This window comes from Channa argus, chromosome 4 (assembly GCF_033026475.1).
Source record: "Channa argus isolate prfri chromosome 4, Channa argus male v1.0, whole genome shotgun sequence".
In the NCBI taxonomy this organism is placed as follows: domain Eukaryota; kingdom Metazoa; phylum Chordata; class Actinopteri; order Anabantiformes; family Channidae; genus Channa; species Channa argus.
Genome location: NC_090200.1, coordinates 28225436 through 28248295, shown reverse-complemented (window position 1 = coordinate 28248295; position 22860 = coordinate 28225436). Strand labels below are relative to the sequence as shown.

General features: G+C 37.3%; 1 protein-coding gene across 1 annotated transcript; it reads right to left on the bottom strand.

Moving 5' to 3' along the window:
- Nucleotides 1-619: 619 nt before the first annotated feature.
- cry2 (cryptochrome circadian regulator 2) lies at nt 620-19383 on the bottom strand. Its single transcript, XM_067502249.1, has 13 exons — nt 19081-19383; nt 14461-14569; nt 8826-8968; nt 7276-7460; nt 7094-7182; nt 6194-6334; nt 5934-6059; nt 5268-5453; nt 4987-5138; nt 4618-4820; nt 3166-3246; nt 2488-3062; nt 620-1582 (listed from the first exon to the last, which is right to left on the bottom strand). Exons 1-12 carry the CDS (start codon nt 19236-19238, stop codon nt 2494-2496), a joined length of 2142 nt encoding a protein of 713 aa, XP_067358350.1. The 5' UTR covers nt 19239-19383; the 3' UTR covers nt 620-1582; nt 2488-2493.
- Nucleotides 19384-22860: the final 3477 nt, after the last annotated feature.

The window sequence follows — 22860 nt, the reverse complement described above, 5'->3', positions numbered from 1 at the left end:
TTTAGCTACAGAAGCTGGAAATGTGTGAGAGAAGTCTGGATTCTGGAGCTGCTTTGCCTGATTAGCTCTGATTAACTTTACTTACTTACTTTTCCTTACTTTGTACTGTGTGCTACATAGGGGCTTTCTACTTGGCCTGGACTGTACCAAGTACCGCGTTTGACACAGGGAGGGGAAAATATGGGGAACATGTTTCTTTAGAGGTTATAGGTTATTAAACTTTATTTGGTTCATTATTTTTTTTTTTGCTTTTGCATATTTAAGTAATGGGATAATGTTACTAAACTGTCTAAAATTTGTTTATAATTTGTCTAGTTAGTTTTCTACCCCTCGTGTGTCATATTGGTTTGGCCAGCCAGTATACAGTATATGTTGCCCCTTGTGTGTCACTCAGGTTAGGTCAGTTTTGCTTCTGTTGTGTTTAGAACTTGTGTTGTAGTTTAGCTATCTTTCGCTGACCTCTTTTAGGGCCCTCATTTTCATAGTAAATTTAAATTTCTTTGTATATGTTACATTTGGGTAAATAAAACCCATTTTCTCTTGCGACTTTATTCCCGTATCCTGTGTCTACCTGACGGGCCTTGACAGTCAATAAGGCCAAAACCAGACAGTTTATTGTTTTACATATTTTATATAGAAACTGATAAATACACGGGGAGAACCACACCAGGTTTTCCTTTACATTAATTTCATACAAGCAGCATTTCCTATTTCCAGAGGAAAATATGGCAAATGCAAAACCTTGAATCCTGAAGACAAATATCCTCTGTGGCACGTCTACTGTACAATTGCTAAAAAGGTAATGTTCCCCAACATTATGTAATCTGATCACCACTGGCAGCAAATACATCAGATATTTTTAAAAAAACATGAACATTGGGCCTGTACATATTAACATGTAGCACTTCAATCGTGTTTTCTAGTGTTTTTTTTTAGTTTATTATGGTACAGTCTGGACCCCATCCTTCACATCATTATTTATCAGGATCTTGTGAACAAAAATACAATTTCCCTGGGGCCAGAAGAGGATCAAGAAGAGTGTTCTCCTTCTTGGTTCCCACATCTGAACAAAAATGAGTGATATGACATTTTACTTTGGCAGGAAACTTTCGGGCTCCTGCACCTTGTGTCTGAGGGCATTTGTAGAAAGTCTGGACAAGCAGAAATGTACTACTGCTAACTGCCATTCCACGTTGGCTAAGTTCAATGTGGATAATGTGTGTAAGATGTGCAGCATGTGATGTGGCTCTATATTAGCTGTGTGTATATGTGTGTCACAGAAAGAAATGTACAGGAGAAGATTATTTAGAACTCATGTTAAATACCTGTTAGGATTACGGCCTCAGTTACAGTCGCTTTGTAATGAGTGGGCTAACTTTAAAGAGGGTATTTGAATGATTGTATAGACAATAATTCCATTTTTTAATGACTGAAAAAATGTTAGTAAAATGCTGTTGTTGTAGCGCATTTGCCTGTGTTGTATGCATGCTAATACATAAATTGATGTTGTCGGCAGAGACACAACATTGTATATGTCCAGTTGTCCAGGATGGATGTTTGAAGCTTGTTCTCTTAACTCCTCCTGAATGAGATACCAGAGCAGAAAAAAACGGATTTAGCTACACAGGGCCATAACTAGTAATCCTGTAAGTGAATCACAGAGAGAGAGCGAGAGTGAGAAACATTCAGTGGTGAAAGAAGTAGTTGGATTATTTACTAAAATAGAGGTAGAAATAAAAGAGTTCAGAAATACTCAAAATGACAAATAAAATTCAGCTATTATAATTGTTACCTAATTACAAAAGTATTAGCTCTACAAAAATATTACTATTATTAGTGGGTACTAATATTAAAAGGGGCTAGTTTTGAGTCAATTAATACATTTTTACATTACAATTAGTAATGCATTTATTATTTCATCACTTTAATGTTGCAGATGGTAATAATGGAGCAGATTTTAATAACCTAATACATGTTTTGATGAGCATACCTATTTATACTCAGAATGACTATGGACTGCTACAATATGTAGTGTGTGGATTTCACACACAATTAAGTCTTATGATTATGCCATATTTACTGTAGTTTTCATAATAGTTTTTTATCATAATATTATAATAGTGGAGTAGAAATGTAACATTTCCCTCTAAAATTTACTGAAGTTGAACTTTGAAGCAGCAGGAAAGGAAATAGTCATGTAGAAAAACTATACTCAAAATTATAATCAAGTACAGTACTTGTACTGTAATGGTATTGATATTTCCACCAGTTGCAATGCAATATTACCTAGAAATGCAATAAGCACTCAGGTTTTAAATAGAGCCAAAACTAGCTAGAAGCTTAATAAACATTAAACTGTTTATTTAATCATAAACCACCCTCGATAGACACAGGACCAATTATATTATTAGATATGTCCAAACACCAAGGCAGTACTATATATAACAATTATAACTATATCTACATACATTATTCTGTATATTATACCTTGTTTCACTGATATCCTGTTGTTTCTCCACAAGTGTCCTCTTCCATTCTCTCATCCTGCTCAGGTTCCTCTTCCATTCTCTCCTCTCCTCCTACTTCTTCCCTCTCCTCCTCATTCATCTTCCCTCCTGTCTCCTTAGTTGATGGAGTGCCACACTGTCGTCCACACTGCTTCTGGCTGCGCCGTACCTTGCGGGCAAGGACTTTCCTCCTCTGACCCAGGCAAGAGGTCTGAGTTGGGGTCATAGCTAGACTGGGGAATGGGAACAAGGTGGAACAGGAAGGAGAAGGGGAGGAGGGTTTGGATGTGGAAAGTGGGCTCTGGGCTAGAGTTGAACCTACGGAAGGAGGAGCACCTGTGGGTGGGAAATGGATGGCAGAAGTAGACGTTATGGCTGTTGAGGGCTGTATGTGTGAGCTTGAGGACGTGTATAGCGTCTGAGGTGCATGACTATTTGTTGAATCCTCCAGGTCAGGACATGGGGCAGAAGAGGAGGATGGAAAAGCTGTGGATGAATCAGGAGCTATGGAGAAGCCAGCTGCCTCACTGTCACCAGGAAATCTGTGAGGAGAGTCTGGGAAACAGGAAAATAACAAGTACAAACTACTTTAATGACTCTAATATTTTACAGCTTGATTATTGATGGGACAAATTAAATCTCCTGTTTTTCCTCATACCTGGGCCACTACTTGTTTGAGAGTCATCTGTCATTGGTGGCTCTGCCTCCTCCTGGATTGTTGGTACTGTCGCTAGAAGACCTGACAAAAAAAAGAGTTTGATTAATTTGGTATTATGGTATGTCCATGTCCATACAACCTAGGTCAAAAGTCCCAACTCCTGTACTGATAAACAGACTTCCATCAGGAAGCTGAATACTACCCATTGGGCAGCCCAACCGATTCAAATATAAATAATAAATAATACAAGAACATTCGCAACTAAACGTAGAAAAGTACGTAAAGTAGAGTGTTCACTAAAAGATGTAAAATTAGGGACGAAATCTAGAAAAAATGTCTTAGAAAACACCTGATCCTCTGAAGAATCTGTGATATAGACGCTATTTTGAAAGCATAGCTTTGCAAACTACTAGTTACTCCCCAATGATAGAAGTTGAACTGCAGCAAATCAAGCTAGAGATAAATCTAGTTTTGTTACCTAAAATAAAGTTAAAAAGTAAAGTTTTAAAAAGTACTTCAAAGCTACTTTTAAAAAAGCGCTTAAATTAACAAACAACAAAAACAACAAAATTATATTGAAAAAGGCCCGTTGCAACAAAAATTGTCACTTCGTTCAAAGTAATGTCTGCTATGGTTTCTTATTTTCTTCATTCAGACAACTCCCTTCTCTGATTAGAGGTTAATAAATACCATTGATCAATATTTATAAGTAATTGACACTTATATTCATCTCAGTTTTATAAATCTTGATTTAAAATGTTTTAAGCTTAAATAAAATATATTTCACAGGTGAGCTGAGATGCAAATCTGTCCTAATCAAAACTATTACTACTTATATCCAAATGCAAACAAGTATGTAGTATCGCTATCACAAAACTGCTTCAAAATATAATTAAACCACTAATTTAGTCATTTAGTTCATTACCAGCAAACATTATACACCAAGAAAAAGAATTAGCCAGATTCTGTTCTTTAAAAGAAGATAACACAAGACAATTAGCGTGAATATAAAGATACTAATTAGCCATACTGATCCCATCATCTAGTCTAGACAGAAAAACCAAACCTCTACACAAGAGGTTTGGTTCCTGAGACACAAGAGGGAGCCAAAAGCCATTTGTATGAAGCTCTTACTCCAATGACCAGATCAAGATCCAAATACTTTGTTCCATTAATTCATCGTGATCAGTTTCACATGAATGAACGTTGTGGCGATTATTCAATTAAGAACCGATAAAAACAGGCTTCTCTAGAAAATGTTATTGTCTGGATGGTGCAGAATGGCAAGATCTATATGCAGAGTACCTCAAGTCTGCAGCCAGGGTGGTCACAAAAGCCTGTACATTGTGACAGTCATAGTAACAAATTGTTACAGCAAAACCAGCAAGCATGAACCACCTGCAGTGGATGCATGCTGACATTGTCAGAGTTCAGTCTTATTAGTTGACTCACTGAGTCCTCTGTAATGGGAGAGCTGCTGGTATACTTGTTTCATCCTCTCGATATTGAGTCTGCTGCTCTCTGCGTGGTTGACCATAGGTTTGGGGTAATCCACTCCCACCACACAGTTGGCTGCTTTCTGGACAGACTCCGGGGCGTTCCACGGCTCGTAGATGTACCGATTTGGGTAGTCCTTCAAGATGGGGATGTAACGCCTGGAGGAAATGTAAAAGATAAATTGAACTTCAAACATTTGAACTTAAATACAAATCACTGCAGAGATTTAAGCATACATCACTTTACACCTAATCAAAAAGCTTAAACACAGAGAAAAGATCCCTGAGCTAGCTGAATATGAAGGGGCAACTCTATAAAGTTCACCTGATGTAGTCTCCTGATGGGTCAGTTCTCCTTCCAAAACCAACAGGGCAATAGCAGTGGAAGAACTGCTGGAAGAAGGCACTACAGGACAGCCACATCCAGCTGCCAGCATTCACACTCCAGTCTGCATCAAGCAGCAGCTCCTCAAACACCTGCAGGAACACACACACACACACAATGTATGCTATCAAATTGTCATACAGTGAGCTAGTGAGGAAGAAAACTAGGTTTCCCATGTTCTTCACCGTTTAGAAACTAGGTTTTGAGTCAGTCTGTCTTACTTTCATGCCACTCTCCCAACTGATCCAGAGGTCCCCTCTAGTAAGAAAACAGGCCACAGCATGTCGGGCCAGGTGGTGAATCCAGCCCTCCTGTCTTAGCTGGGTCATGATGGCGTCAATCCAAGGAAAACCAGTACGACCCTCAGCCCACTTGGCCAGTGCCTCTGGGTTCTGATCCCACGGGATCTGGAGACAGAAATATGAGCCTAAGTAAATTAAGTGAATTTATTTTTATCTTAGTACAACTGTTGCTTGGTACAGTATACTGGATATAATTTAGTTGTCAAACACAGGTGGGGACTCGAGTCACATAAATTGCACTCAAGTTGTCTGTCTGTATGAGTCTCTCTGTGTTGGCCCTGAGATAGACTGAAGACCAATGCAGGGTGTAACCCTGCCTCTTGACAGGTGGGATAGACTCCACCCCCCACAGATAATGGATGGATATTGTGATTTTTATGTCTTAGGTTTCTTTTCTAGGGATTTTATTTTCTTTGGAAGCTACCAAATATGTGGCTCACATCTGTAAAATTTAATTTTAACAACTGACTCTTGGACACAGTATACTGTATAGTAGCACCCAAAAGCTAGTGATGACCACTTAAGGACACCTCCTCCCTCTTGAGTCTGAACCTCCTCTTTTGGAAGAAGTGCTGCAAATCCCACCTGCACACAGATGGGGTTTCCCTCCATGCGGTCAAAGTTTGGGTTGTTTGTGGCAGCTGTGTAGAAGAACTCCCTCCATAGCAACTGGCCAAAGAGAGACAAAGGAGGACTGCAACGCTTACGGAGCTGATGGAGAGGTACAAGAGTAAGGAAAACACTGTGTTTACAAATGTCATGGTTGAAGAGGAAAAATAATAATTTATAATTTCCAGAGGCCTAAATTGATGCCTCTGAGGTGACGTGATCGACATCTACTGTACCTTCATGTAGAGCTCTCTGAGGTTGTAGTACAAAACTCTACAGGACAAACAGCCGAAACGCAGGTAGGGGCTAAGTCCAGTAGGGCTGGCATACAAAGAGCAGGTGTTGACCCGAGAATGCTCAAAGTTCGCTACCCATACCTATACAGGAAAAGAAAGGACATTCAAGTGATCATCATTGACATTATGTGAATTTATAATTGTCTCACTCACAGTCAGATAATGAATTTATTTAAGGTATAATACATGACCTTAAAGTTTCAAATTATTTAATTTACTGTATTAGGAAAAGTTTGGCTTTTAAGTCCCTGTATAGCAAGTACAAGAAAACTCCTTGTTTCCTGATCTGTTGATGTGGTCTTTTCAGTCATTGTTATTAATGCAACTTAACATTCCTTGCACAGATTTTTCATGTTAAAAGTCTTCCGTTGGGTTAAAATGAGACCACCCTTCCTAAAAGCTTTGAATGTGAAAGGAAGTATTGGCTTTGACTCACAGGAGCTTGTGATTAGGAAAAAAAATAAGAAAAAGAAACATATGTCTACAATATGCCTAAGCTTTCAGTAAGTTAAGGACAAATTGCCATGTAAATTATCCTGTGATAACTATTGAATTACTATATTCACTTCTTGGGAACAGGTTAGTCCACGTCATCAAGGTTTTTGTACAATCCTTTATTAGCAACTGGCTTTTGTACTCTTGTCATTATTTAAGTACTGTTTTTTGTTTAAGGACTCATCATGATTTATAATATCCCTAAATGGCCGGAAAAAATAAAAAGTCTATAAAAAAGGCCATAGCTATCATGTTGAGTAGTCTTGTGATAGGTTGCTACGATAAATTAAAAAATGAAAACAAACCAAACCAGGTAAGGGGCTTTAGCCTCAGCTTCTGGTTTACCTTTTTGTCGAGGTGTTTGTTTAGTCTGTCCAATGCCTCAGATTCTCCTCCCCGCCACACAGTAGAAGGTAAGCCTTCTGTCCTGAAACCTGGACATATAGTCACACAAAGACAGTGTCAAAAACAAAGCAGATGTTTGGTGCTTAAACCTATTTACCTGTAATAAAAACAATCACATATACCGAGTTCTTCCAGTGAAGGTATACTATATAGCTGGTCGTGGTTATCAGCTATTTTAGTGAGACACTTGTCCATCTGCTGCTGAGTGACAGGAAGCAGAGGTCTTCTGGGTAACTCCAGCCTACTCACAATGGTTTGAAACCGCTTAAAGGTCAGAGGAGGACTGTTGTTGTTCATCTCTATTATCCTGTGACCAACAAAGAAAAGAAGAGCAAGACACAATTATAATTCTATAATAAATATAATTATAGTTGTGAAATGTTTAAATAGACATTTTACTAAATACATGAAAATTTGTTTTTAGCAGCTTTAGGCCCATATATAAAATGGCACCTTGACTCTAAAATGCTCATTACACCATGTGAAGGATGGATTAAATAAAACGGTAATACACGGTATATTAAATTCTTAAAACCAGCAACAGACAAATGATGATGGAAGTGCTTAGTGGACTTGTGATAATAAGATAATTCTGGCAGTTTGTACAAAGGGTAGTACTATAGAAGAAAGATCTGCAAAATGAAAACATTCATCCTCATGGCAACATAAAGTTAGGATTAGAGTTTTTCCAAAATGTGTTTCTTTAATAAGAATTACATTTACATGTGTGCTATGGTATGACATTGCCATGGTATGCATGGTTACAATTTCAGTAATATCACGGTTTCATGGAGTGGTGTATTACATTATCATCATCATCATCATCCTCATCGTTATTGCCATTGTAATTGTAAGTCCTACTCAAAAATGTGAGCCCTTTAACAAATTAAAAGACTGCATACACCAGTTGAGGTTGGTAGGTTGGTATTAGCTCAGACCGGAGCTCAGACAGAACTCAAAATAAAAAACACGTCAGAGAAGCTAGGAGAATGCATGTATAGAAACATCTGAAGACTAGCTGCAACCTAAAGTACAGTTCACATTCAAAGATCATTTCCATCAATTGTCCTAGACTTCTATTCTTTGACGGTCTAAAAGGAGCACACACCTGATCACTGTTTTTTTTTTGGATGGCCTGAATGCCTTGCACAGAGCCATTTTCGGGTAATTTAAGGACGACCTACGATTTTAGTGTCTGGATGCACCCAACTGAAAAGGCAAAGCATACCTACAGCTTCTGATTGACAGATGCAGATGTGTGGTTAGCTTAATGTAAAACCTGTGCATGAAGTTAAAAGAGAAAAAGAGAAAAAGAAAAAAAGGGAAAAAAGAAGGTACGAAATGCCCACCAGCCAGAGTTTAACATACAGAGAACTGTTTCATCAGCTGTTTGATTGGCTTGCCGAATAACATCTATCAACCACAGGTTAGCAAAAACGATCAATGTTATGTCAAAAGATGGCGCAAGATGTAAGCATCTTCCTGTTGTTATCTATTATATGTTGTGGTTTATTGAGGATTTTCTGCAATGACCAAAGTGTTTCAACTGTACTCATGTCACACTAATACTGTTGCAGGCATGTGAAGTAAAGCATACGATTTTTGAATATGCAGGTGTTTCTAAATGATTCAATTTGAACAAGAATTGAATCTGTGCATGTAGACTACAAACCTATCCAGGTTGTAGAGGGTGTGTGAATTTCTGACGATGGTCTCCACTCCAAACTCTTGGGCCATCTTGATGATGGCTCCATCCCTTTCCTTCCCATAAGGCTCCGGGTCATACTCAAATGTTAACCTGGTTACTTTCCACTCCTGCAACAAGGCAGAAAACAACAATAAAGACAAAACTGACCAACAAGATCACTGTGCAGCAGGCCTGAAACAATACTGATCATGTTACCATGATTTCTGTAGTCCAGTTCATTAAGATGCTCTTTTGTACAATGCAACCAAACCATGTCACACTTCGTAAAACACGTTTACTCAAGCTGCAGTTATTAGTACACAAAGGATGGAGCATATTCTTTAGGGCAGAGGCCACCAACTGGTGACTGTTTCGTGTCCAGAAACAAAGAGGAGTCTATCCGTAGAGCAAAGTGTTTCAGTTTCAAAACAAATAAAAAATAATAAATAAATAAAATGTAAAAAATTTTTTAATTACAATAAAATAAATAATCATAGCCTTTTAAGCAGAGATGTGATAGTCTTTCCATCACTGCTTCTTATCGAATCACTCAAGAGAGCAGGAGAGCACACAATGGAACAGATAAGCAAAGACAAACTAGTAATGGTAGAATTAAACTTACACCCAAAGATACAGGAACAAGGAGCAGTAACTGCATAGGTTCCGACTGAGGTAAGGGCAAACTTATCTACAGGATAATGGACTTCACTTTCCTCAGAATCTATACCCTAGCTACCTGACATTAACCATAACTATTAACACGGTGAGTGAAAAAAAGAACAGGTGGCTTGTTCAAAATTGAGAAAAGTTGATGAAACACAAGGGAACACTTAACTGTATTTGCTGTATTTCAAACACAACAAGGCCAGTAAATCGACAGCATTAAAATACACTGTTACTTGATGTTACACTGTTATTTCTATTATAATTATCCAAGAACAGTGTCTTTACATAGACCTTCTATAATATACATGCCTACTGCCTCATAGTGGACTTTTGTGAGATAGCAACATTATTTATCCAGGCTTCTTATTTTTACCTTCAAACGTGTTAAAAGCTAAAAAAAAAAAAAAAAGTCCTATCATAATCTGTAATCAGTCTGTGGCACTTCTGAACTGCAAACAAACTGGTCCAGATTCTGCACGGAAAAAGGCCATGTCCTTCTCTCGCAAGTTGTCTTGGTTGTTTGGTCTGCATCTTTTGACTTTTGTTTCTCAGTGTTTTATTTCACTCCACTCTGTAGCATCTTTAAGTTTCTGATATGATGTGCTAACTATCTGGTTGAAATTAAAACCTGAAGACTCTTGGACTTCCATAGTGTGACGGGAAAACAGCAGTGCGTTATGTAATGGCTGTTGTATAGGCATGGTGAGCATCTGATTGACTCCTTCTTGCCTGGAACGTAATCCCTACAAGGAATCTACTTAAAAATGTCTACAGCTGCTCTGATATGGTTCACTGCAGGGTGATTATGCAAACTATGCAGCCTGTAAAGGACGTACTGTATAGACTCAGTGCTGCTGGCTGTGTGTTGGTGCAGTAAAATGTTAATTTCCAGTGGCTTTTAGATTATTGCAGAAACTAAGCTGTTTGAGAAAGAGAAGTTTATGATACCTAGGAGTACATGTCTTGTTCAGAAAGATAATCTTTACTTTTAACACCATTTTAATGATTTTTGAAGCTATAATACAATCACCAGAAGTAAAAATATACTCTTAAGCTATAAAAGAACTACCACTAACCAGTCACATTATTTCAAGGTCTCACCACTAAACTTCCGATTAGTAATTTGGCTAATAAACTAACTTATTCTAGAAAATACTTTTTTCTTACACTAAGCCGATATAGCAAAAGACCATGTGTTTTAAACTTAACAAAGCTGAGTAGACGTGTTTCAATTTCAACATGATGTTCACGTTTTTGATTATCTCTGTAGTTCACTTAGCCACTTGTTAGCAAGTGTCTTTAAGATACATGAACGGTCAACACGGAACCTGGAAGTATTTTGTAGGTAAATTTGTGTCTTGCAATAAAATAAAACATTTTTGAAATCAGAACTTTAAAGAAATAAAAAAAAGTATTTGCACCAAAATTCAGTTTAGAGATCAAACATCACAATTTTGGTTGCAAGTCAAAAACTTTTGCAGATCAAAATCTTTTGCAGATCAAAATCTTTCAAGTCTAAGTGGAAAAAGTTAAATTAAGTTTTGCAAATGCAAAACTTATGCAATTACAACAAGCTTTGCAGATCAAAGTTGTTTTTGTTTGCATGTCAAAAACTTTACAAGTCAAAATCTGGTGTAACAGTAAATTTCCATTGCTCACTTAACCAGTGGCCGCAGGTCTCTGACCTCAGAGCCCAGTTTAATTAGTTCATGTTCATGAGTACCAGACCAGACCGACATAAATTTTAGTACAGAAGGACAGAAAGGATGGCTGATGAAAGTTACAGGTGAGTGAAGAAATCCCTCATTGGGTGTATTAGCTACAGACTTAGGTAGTTTTTGTGTTTACTACCATGCTAGGCTGTCAGTCAGTAGTTGTATCCCACAGCTCAGAGCTGCAAATGTTAGCAGCTAGCAGTTAGCAACAACACCTCAGTAGAGAGAGCTTGAGCCTCACCTACAACACCAGACAGTAACATTAAATCTAATGGTAGTATTATTAATGGCATTTGATAAAGGTGATGGTGGCTTATAAGAAAATGTTAGAGTAAACCAATACAGACCTAATGCCAGAGGACAAAAAAACTTGGAAGGTAATTTGACTTGGATTAATTAAACATGTAAATAGCTTTATCCCCTAGAAAATAATTAAACATCTGTGTTTTAAGTGACTGCCTCTTACATTTTAAGGCATGACTTCCTGGACTTATTAACAAGACAGAGTGGTAGTGACCACATCAGAATCTGAAACCACCTGTAATAAATACCTAGCTAATGATTGTTGCTCCTGCAGGGAAGCAGTGGGAAGGTGTGCCAGAAAGAGAAAATCCAACAGAAAGTGGTGGCTGTAACAAAGCCATGTGCAAGAATTAAACTTATTCTAGATCCGAAAATTCTGAACATGATGTACATTCTGAAATGTACATCATAACAAATAGAAACTGTCATGACTGGCTCATGCAACAACAAACAACAAATTTACATTTAAAGCAAATATCTGAAATGATGGTCCACCCACTTAATACCTGTAAGTAGAACCAACAACAACAACAAAAGAAAAAAAAACACATCCCCTACAAAGCCAGGGACTGTCACAATGTCACAACTTTAAAATGCAGTACACGCACAGTTTCCTTTGCAGGTACTGCATTTTAAAGTTGTTGCTTCATGTTTAATGCTACATGTTTAGATCATTAATCACTCCTCTCCTCCTTCACATTGCTAGAGAGCAAATTAACAAAACAGATCTTATTTTTAGGTTTTTGGTAAAGAAAATCTGTAGGAACGTCCAAGCCCGGTAGAAATTGGGGAGGGGAGCTTTGTATTCCACTGAAAAGAAAAAGTTAATAGTTATCTAACCACTTCACAATTGAGTTTGATGTGTGTAAAACTGAATAAAAATACTCACACCACTTCCCAATGATTTACTTACCAGCCTGTCTTGTTAATCTTTTTTAATTATTTTCTAAGGTATGAGGATGTCTCTACACTTAAATAAGCCAAGTGTTATGGATGATGCCTGAGTGTAACCTGAGTAGGTTCGTGAATAACTGTATGATAATGTTACACACGATGATTATTAAGGGTAATAGTATTTAGTAAATACCTTAGAGGTTACTTGGGGGTACAGCATATTGTTAATTTTCTATGATTATTGTTAGATTAAGCATAAACTGTTGCCTACAGTCAGAATTACATCCAAAATATTGGCATCAAGTCTGTACCAGTTTACCCTAACATTTTCCTATAAGCCACCATCACCCTTATCCAATGCCAAACATTAGTACTACCCTTGGATTTAAGGTTATTGTATGGTGTGGTATCTGAGGCTCTACCTCTCTTCAATGAGGTGTTGTTGCTAACAGATAACTGTTAACCTTTGCAGCAGTGAGCTGTGGGATGCAAATACTGACTGAAAGCTTAGCATAGTACTAAAGGGAAAAAATGCCTGTAACTGTAACTAATATACGCAATGAGGTATTTCTTCACTCAACTGTAACTTATTATTTGTGAAGCTTCCTGTAAATAGTAGAGTTTGTGTTGGTCTGGTCTGGCACCCATGAACTTGAATGAACTAGGCTTTAAGGTCAGAGACCTGTAGCAACACTGATTAGCTAGTCAAGTACCCAAAGAGATGTACATTACAACCGATTTGCAAATGTTTGTGACATGCAAACAAAAACCTCTGACCTGCAAAGGTTTTATTCTCGCAACCCTAAAAAGCAAAAGATTTTAATCTTCAAACATTTACAAATTGTAACCACAAACAAGATTTTAGATTCTAAAACTTTTAAGTTACAAAAAATATTATTTTTTGGATTGCAAATTACAAAGTTTTGCAAGTTCTTCTCTCAATGGTTTATTGGACGGCATAATAAAGACACTACTTTATCTTAACATAAGTGCAAAAAAATGTTAACTTATTTATGGGTTTTAAGGCTTATTCCTATGTGACGCTACGCAGTCATTTATTGTAGCTATTAGCAATGAGCCAACTAGCTCACTACAGTGATGAGGAAGCACTATATAAATGCAGACCATTTACCATCATACTGTCCACACTGGTGAATAAAGCTAAAATGATCACTTTTGTGTACATTTATGATTGCTTATTTACTCCTATTAGCGTTTTGCTCGCACGGCTTTCAACCTTATCAACTTGCATTGTACTTTCCCTGAGCTCTATAAAACTGAGTCTGCTTTCTATTGTGTGTGTGTGTGTGTATTTTTCAGATCTGCTAACATTGCTGGTCTCTTCAAGTATTAGTATACTACCAATGCAGAACCAAAATAATGTTTCATATTTGGTGGATTTTCAATTTGAAATGATTGATCTATCACTCCTAGAGTTTTTGTGGTAAACAATGACAATTAAAATAAAAACAGGGCAGTTTGCAGGTAGCAAAATTAGTCATAGATGAAACTAAAATGGTTGTAATCTGGAGCCCTGAATGTCCATAATTCCGCTGGTGCCTGTGTGGATGCACAAGTGACTGTCTTAATTCATGCTGCTGTACATGTAATAGCAACACAGACGTTAAAGGAATTTAGTTTTTGGAATGAGGAAACATTTCACACTGGAGCAGGTGTGTGGCTGAGGTGTTTTTTTATTGTTTTAGGACAACAAAAGATGTTGACAGCAAATAAACTAATCCAGGTTGCAGACCGACAGAAACTAAAAGAGCTGAGGCAAATTATTGTTAGCTGGTATGTAGTACCTGTAAGGGGATTGCCAAAAATATGACTAATTTAGAAAATGACAGATATCCTTTAGACAACTTAACCCATAAGCTACCTTATTCAATCCAGGGTTTAGCTACAAGAACCAGACAGTATTTATTTAGTGAATACAGTCATCCACACACTGTACCATGTGGATGTTTTGGCGAGCCCTGTGCAATTTTCAAATTTTAGATGGAACAAAAAGAAGACCAGTACTGGGCAGGAATACAGACCTTAAAAAGCCTTGGAAAAACATCAGTAGGCTGCCCTCTGACCACAAACAGTCTGGAGTTGAGCTTCTTCAGACTGCTGTCCAGGTCCTCCAGAGCCTCCAAGAGAAACCTGCACAGAAAACAGAAACAGCACAAAATCTGCATGACATCATGGTGTACCACTGCGAAGATGCTCAATTATGAAAGTATTTGTTACTTACAGCCATTAAGCTGTTACTGCTTTACAAAAAAACAAAAAAGCAGCACGAAAAAGTGTTATGTTTGCAATTTTATATACACTAAAAAACTGCAACAGTGACAAAATGTTTTCCACAGGGGAATGGTGATGGAGAAAGTGAGTTTGTGGAGGAATGATGATGTTAGTAATGAGGTCAACCCTGAGGTACAGCAATAGTACTGACGTGCTATGTGAATCATTCCAGCTCCAACAAGTACTCATAAAATCTTTCAGGAGGAACCAGAAAAATAGTCTGCAAACTATAAATCCTACCAACAGCGTTATCACATACAGTAGGATTCAATTCAATTCAACTTTATTTATATAGCACCAATTCACAACAAAGTCATCTCAAGGCACTTTACTTTCAAGGTTTTCTGGTTCCTTAGATAGATATAGCTGGGTATCATCAGCATAGCAATGGGAATTTATGGAATGTTTTCTAATAATGTTGCCTAAAGGAGACATATATAAAGTAAAAAGTATTGGTCCTAACACAGAGTCTTGTGGATTTAAACCAACCTAGTGCAGTTCCTTTAATCCCAATTTCATGTTCATGTCTCTGTAATAAAATGTTGTGATCAATGGTATTGAATGCAGCACTAACATCTAACAGAACAAGTATAGAGACTAGCCGAGTATCTGAGGCCATGAGAAGATCGTTAGTGACTTTTGCCATCACTGTTTCTGTACTATGATGAACTCTAAATCCTGACTGAACGTCTTCATACAAATTATCCATGTAAAGGTGGTCACATAATTGTTTGGCAACTACTTTTTCAAGGATTTTAGATATAAAGGGAAGATTAGATTTTGATCTGTAATTGGCTAAATTAGTTGTTTAATTACAGCTACTTTATAGGCCTGTGGTACTTAGCCTGTTTCTAAAGATAGATTGATTAGTCAGCCTGGCTGCAGTGCTGAACAGAAACATTTCTTTAAATTTATTCACAGCATTTTCAGATAAGCATCTGCTATAGTGGAATTTTTTCCTAACTACTTTATAATCCGTTATTGTAAATTCAAATGTTATTAGAAAATGGTCAGACAGAAGAGAGTTGTGAGGCAATATTGTGAAATTATTCACTTCAATTCCATACGTAAGGACAAGGTCTAAGGTTTGACTAAAACAGTGAGTGGGTTTATTTACATTTTGGGAAAAACCAATTGAATCTAATAATGAATTAAACGCAGTGCTCAGGCAGTTACTGTCAGCATCTACATGAATGTTAAAGTCACCCACTATAATGACTTTATCTGTACTAGGCACTAAATCAGATAGAAAATCAGAAAATTCAATCAAAAACTCTGAATGAGGGACTGGAGGACGGTACACGATAACAAATAATAGTGTTTTTTGAGTTTTCCAGTTTGGGTGTGAAAGGCTAAGAGTAAGGCTCTCAAATGAGTTATAGCTATGTTTAGGTCTAGGGTTTATTGATAAGCTAGAGTGGAAGATTGCTGCTACTCCTCCACCTCGGCCTGTGCTTCTAGGAACAGGATAATTAATATGACTTGGGGGGATTGACTCATTTAGACTGACATAATTTTCCTGCTGCAACCAAGTTTCAGTGAGACAAAATAAATCGATTTTAGAATATAGAGATCTGATATTTAATAATCCAAATTTAATAGTTTGGGGGTTTTGTTCTGTAAGAGTCGTCCTCTTAACTTTTATTAGGTTATTATGATTAACTCCTCTTGTGGTCAATTTTGGTTTATGTAATGGATGAATGCAATGGATCCAAAACTATATGACCCCAATGAATAGTGTTACACTTCATGAAAACCTGAGAACAAAGAAAAACTTCAGACATACAACTTTTGACATGTAAAATGAAGAAGACATGTTTCTAGGGGAGGATTCAATTAAATTAAGTTTGTGGCATTTACCGTGTTTGTACAAAAGCTCAGATTTCCTGGAGTTTTATCGAGGAGATCTGAGCTTAGATCTCAGTTTATGAGAAACTGAGAAGCTTTTTTAATTTGGGAAATTCCTTGTTGTAAAAAAAAAAGTAAAAACTTTATGGTACAGTTTATATTATAGTATGCTGCCTTAAAATTCAGGATAAGAATATAAGGAACATAAATAATTCTTTGCAAATTTTAATTAAAATAACAGGTTTTTCAAGTGCAAAAAATGCCCAAAAATGTTTCTATAAAGCTATTTTCATTAATTATTAATCATCAATATTTTCAGTCAACAATTAATACATGGAAATGTGTTTTTAAAAATAATAATATTGCCCATATTAACTGTGTATGGGTTGGGACCGCCTGCAATGCCTTCACATACACATCTTGAAAGCCTGTTTCATCATATTAGAAGTATTGCTGTTAGGACAAGACATACATGTTGCACTGTGCTTGCACTCACTTGTCATTTTATCCACTACTTTCATGGGTTAAATTTTTTCTGAATGCATGCACATGTAGCCACACAACAGAGCCTTATATCAAAATTAATAAACATAAATGTTGGACACCAAGATAACCATGTAACTTCGATCCTAAATCACAGAGGCCAGTAAGTAAGACACCTATGACTCCTCTGATCAAATAAAATACAAGTTAAGATGGAAAAACATATATAGACAACGACTGCTGCCTGAGTTTAGAGCTGGGCGATATGGTCAAGAAATTCAATTTCAGTTTTTTCAGAAAAACTCTTTTTTTAAGAGTTCTAGATGATCCAAGAACTTAATAAATTCTTTGTTACATTAATCAAGATAACATGAATTAAAACAGATTTATTAAAACTATATGCTGTTCCCATAGGGACATATATTGTATTTTGACAAATAAAAATAATCACTAACAAACCTCCTTTCATACATTATACATTTTTAGATTAAGACCAAAGGCAGCTGTGCAACAATGACAAAAATGCAAGGCTTACCAATAGTAACTGCATTTTGGGGTCTTCCAACTCACTGAAAAACAAGTGATCTACCCCCTATAATGTCATGGCACTCATCAACAGAGCACCGTTCCACAGTAATGGTTGCTAAAATGCTACAGTTTCAATGGATCAACAGCCTATCTTCTTTTAATGTTAAGCCCTGAGACAAAGACAAGTGGGATCTTTGACATTATCATATCGCTGAGCAAATAGGACCTTGTTGTTATGTTAACCTGCTGCAGCTGTTATTACTTCACATTACTGTTGTTATCAAGCACACATATGGATACAATAGTCTGGGCCACCTACAACTGCCCATTTGCAGTAAATGGAAAGCCAGCTGTGCTGCTCAGAACAACCTGCTGTGCACTACAGATGCGACTAGATTCCAGCTATGTGACAGAGGATAGTCTTGAGTGAGACCTATCCACACAGACTCGTTTCTGGAACAGCTGCCAAAGGTGCATCTAGTAAATATTTGAAGGGAGTGAATACATATAATCAAGTCTATTCTAATTTATATTTTTATGACTTTGTAGAGATATGTTTCCATTTTAACAAGGAAGGTTCTTTTTGTCAAATAGTCCAAATTACATAGGCCATACATAGACTTCCAAAGGGAGAGACTACTTTTTACAGGCAAACTATGCATGAGGTTTAACAAATGTTGAATGTGTTTCACACCAACCATCATTTTTTGTGGTCAAGTAAAATGCAATGATCATTCTCACCCTTTGGCAGCACTTTAAATAGATAAAGTCACATTTTTGCAGAAGAAAGCGTTAATTATTTGTGAAAACCTTCAATAACAAATATTTAGCCATTGTTTTGTTTTGTTTTTTTACTAGTACAGTTTAGGGCTATTATCAGTCATTTGACTTCAGCAAAACTGACCACAGTGTCGCTTTACTTAAAGGAAGTAAATGTAAACATAACACTAAATATTCTTGATGATTTTCAAGGCACATACTGATCCTTCCAGTAACGTTAACTATATTATTCAAAATGACTCTTAATTAAAATGTCGTTATTAGCCAGATATGTGTGTTATAACAGTGACATCTTTTCAGTTTCTTGCACCAAACTGCAATGGGATTAGGTGGTCGAAAGTTAACATAGTGGACTTGTTATTTCTCTAAGTTATTTAGACTGTAACCATTGCTTACAAGTTTCTATGTATGCCGAGCAAATCAGTGGACAATATTGAATCCATTAAGATGTGGTGTTCTTCTATGTGGGGATAGTTAGCACACACAAGAGGACAATTGTGAATGGTTTGTTTCTTCTATGGCTCTTAGAATGTCATTCTCTCCATTTTAAGCTAACGTTAGCTTACTGACGTGGAGTGGAGGCCCAAGCCCTCACTCCAAGCGCTGCACATTTAAAAGGAAATAAATGACAAAATGGTGATCTGATAAATTATGTTCACTTAAAGTGAACATATAGTTATTCAGCGCTTAAGTAAAGTTTAACGTGTCACAGATAAAGTTAGCTAACAAACCTCCAGCGGTTGATTCCCACATTAGCGGCGCCAGCAAACCACGGGTCCAGGATATAAACACAACGCACAGTGTCCGCTCCACTGAGGGCCTCCTGCAACGCCGGATTATCGTGCAAACGCAGACCTTTGCGAAACCAGTGCACTGAATTCACCGCCATGATTACTTCTTAATCCATAATTAGATAGAAATCGAAGAGAGAATGGTTGAAACGAACCCAAACACTGCGTTAATTAAAATACTCAATGTCGGAGACTCTCAACAAACTTTCCTTGCTGTCAAAACGAACCAATACAGTGGGGGCGTGGTTTTCTGTTAGGATCTCTGTGTGGGTTCGCTGATTGGGCAGATGCTACAACGTAAACAAGACTCACAAAACGGGTGAGCTATGATTGGCTGACTGGCAAGCTGTGGCGAGAAGCTGGGTCACGTTTCACTTCCACAACGACTGTCGATCCGCATCTGATCCAAAATAGAACTAACTTCGTGCAGCATCAAGCTTACAAATACAAATAATGATGGGAGAATTGAGGCTTTCTGAAGCTTTGAAAGAGTTAAAGCAATTGATTCAGACAATGGTTCAGTGTTTTTAAACGTTTGAATTGCCACTTTGGCGACACCTGCTGGAGAAATATGTGCAGATCTTATTGAAAGATGGTAAAAGATTTGGAGAACATACTGTTTTATGAAGAATTGCTCCATTGGATTTTTATTTATGTATGTATGCATGTGTGTGTGTGTCCTTTCGGCTTATACCGTGAATCCAGGGTCGCCAGAGCAGATCATTGTCCGCATGTTGATTTGGCACAGTTTTTACGCCGGATGCCCTTCCTGCCACAACCCTCCCTGATTTCTACCGGGCTTGGACCGGCACTGCACAGGTGGGGATGGGAATGGGCTGTTAGGAAATATGGGGTGCCAAGTGTCTGTGTGACATAAGTGGGAAAGAGTGTTATCATTCTTTCAGTGTTTTTTAAGAATTGCAGTTTGTAAATAAATTTAATGTAACAAATAAATCCTGTATACATTATTTCTATTTGATTACATGTCACCGTTATTCATATGAACGTGCTATACTTTGATTTGGGAATGAACTAAACATTTTAGTGGGGACAAAATATATAAAGTAGCCTTACATTGTGGAATGAGAGCGCTTCTGTGACTGGGGATATATAGATAGATGAGGGAAAACAATTGTTCAGGAGTGTTTACTGAGAAAAACAACTTGTTCAAGTGTTTTGGAATTTAATCGGTTTCTTCTTTTGCTTAAGCATTGATGATGTGTTCTTTCGGAAAGACATATGCTGATTGCAAATGACGCATTTTACTAAGTTGGGTTGCACCAAATCAAAGTGCTCCCACACTAGTGACCTCGTTCCCTTTCGTGCTCCTTCTATTTTTCAAATGCATCTCTCCAAATATCCTTCTCTTTCTTTCTGACTAAATCTCTTTCTAATACACCCACAAAATCCGGGCATTTTGAGGCGTTTTTTTTTTTAGTGTCAGTTAGTGAGGCCACTTCATATCTGGTAAGATAAAGACAACCATTATCACTGATTGGGGATCAGCCTGAACTTATTTGAATATTAACTTAGTGCAAATTTCAACTCACTCAAATGACTCAGCATCAGTTAAGTTCCGTGAAAGATTTATCTTGGGGTTGCCACCTAGCGGTGAGCCGTTCCATTTTATAACGTTTCATGAAATGATTACGAGACAACCACGTGCCATGGTCACATTGACCCAGGCTTTAATGCAGTGTTTCCAAGCGGAAGTGACTTTAATGTTTTGAAGCGCTCGACGCGCCTTTTCGCCCATTACTACTCACAAACTAATCCTACTTCTTCAGCCCTTTAATATTACTGCTTTGTTTTTTGCAAAACCTTTAATATTGAACATGCCTCACGTTTCCTATGAGATAGTCCAGTCATGTATGAGTACAGCTTATAGGGGCAGAAATTTAAAAGAAAAGTGGAAATTTTCTAAATATTTCCAAATTAAATCCTTTCAACTTCTGTGACATACCAGCAACATCGATAATTATTAAATTGTGTGGACACTAGCCCTGTTTTATATTATCCTATCTTAAACGTATTCACAATATCATATAAAACATAAAATAATAATTCATCTTCATATAATTCAGACATCATCAGGTGACTGATCATCTGTGTCTTAAAATCTTTATACATCACAGACCATCTCTATCAGCCATTATTAATATAAGCCTTTCACTTACTTTTGTTCGGATCACATTTCCTTATAAAATAATTATTTTTTACTATTTTTTCTAACTTATGCATTTTTGTTTAACACACTTTAGCTCAAGATTTAAAATTCAAACAACTTTATTTATGCCAGAAGGAAATAAATAAATAAAAGGGCCACACCCAGAAAAGAACGCCACCAACACAAAGGTAAAAAGAAAAAACAAAGAAACTGCTACATCATCTGTAAAATGAAAGAATATCTAAGTTAAACTATGGTGCATAGTGTATAAATGAGCAGCAATGAGAGGATGACATGAAAAAATGATAATGGTCAAAAGCTGGATGTGAGGATGAAACAACAGTTGACAGTCATGGTAAAGTTTTAGTTTCAGGTACAGTTCCAAACAGAAGAATGAAGAGTTGTATGGTTAATAGGCCACAGGGAGAGAGAATTTCCTCTGGCACTCTATGAGGCACTACAGTGATCCGTTTCTTGTTGAACGTACTTTTCTGAACAGCCAGCACACTCTGCAGTGGGTGGGAGGGATTGTCTAGGGTTGTGAGGAGTTTAGACAGCAAATTCCTCTCAGCCACAAAATGTGGAGGGTCCAGCTCAATGCCCAGAACAGAGCCAGCTGTTCCGATTAATTTGTCCAGTCTGTTATTGTCAGCCAAGCAGACCAGAGCATAGAAGATAACACTAACCAATGCAGACTCATAAAACACCTGCAGCATGGTGCTAGTCCACCACACGTTTTTGTTTTGTTGATGTCGAGCTCCTGATGATTAAGAACACACCAGTCCACACGACCACTAGTCGTACTCCATGATGTCTCCACCTAGAATACATCCTACAGTAGAGTGATCATGAATTTATTGAACATGTAAAGGTGGCATGACTGAGGTATACAGAATGAAGAGGGATGGAGACAGAACTCTCCTTTGTGGAGCACCCTTGCTGGAAACCAGAGGGTGAGGGGACAGGCCAGTGAGAAATTTTCATACGTGATTTTAACACAATACTTTAAGTAAACCAGTAAAGTTTAAGTTATATCTGTACCTTTCTCTCAAGTGAGGCAGTACTTAGTTTCAACACTGTAAGGGGCATAATGGAAATGAGTTAAAAATAAATAAAAGAAACACATTAGGATTAGAAGCATCACATTTTTTCCTAACTAAGATGCCCCCCCTCCACCAGTTGGCCCCCACTGATAATGCCTATGACAAAGAAGCTTATCCCAGCTATCATGGGGAAAAAGACAGAGTACACCATGGATAGGTCTCCAGTCTATCTCAGGGCCAACACAGAAAGACATACACAGACAGACAACCATTCACATTAACATTCACCCTCATATTTACATCTATGGGTAATTTAGAATCACCAATTAACCTAACATGCCTGTGTTTGGACTGTTCAAGGAAACCATATTACATTAAACCATATTTACATTATTTTACATTTTATTCAATTTACATATTATTCAATTTACAATCTAAATTTAACAATGAATCAACATTGGCCATCTCATTCACATACATTTCTGCTACCTTAGCAACACAAAGGCAAAG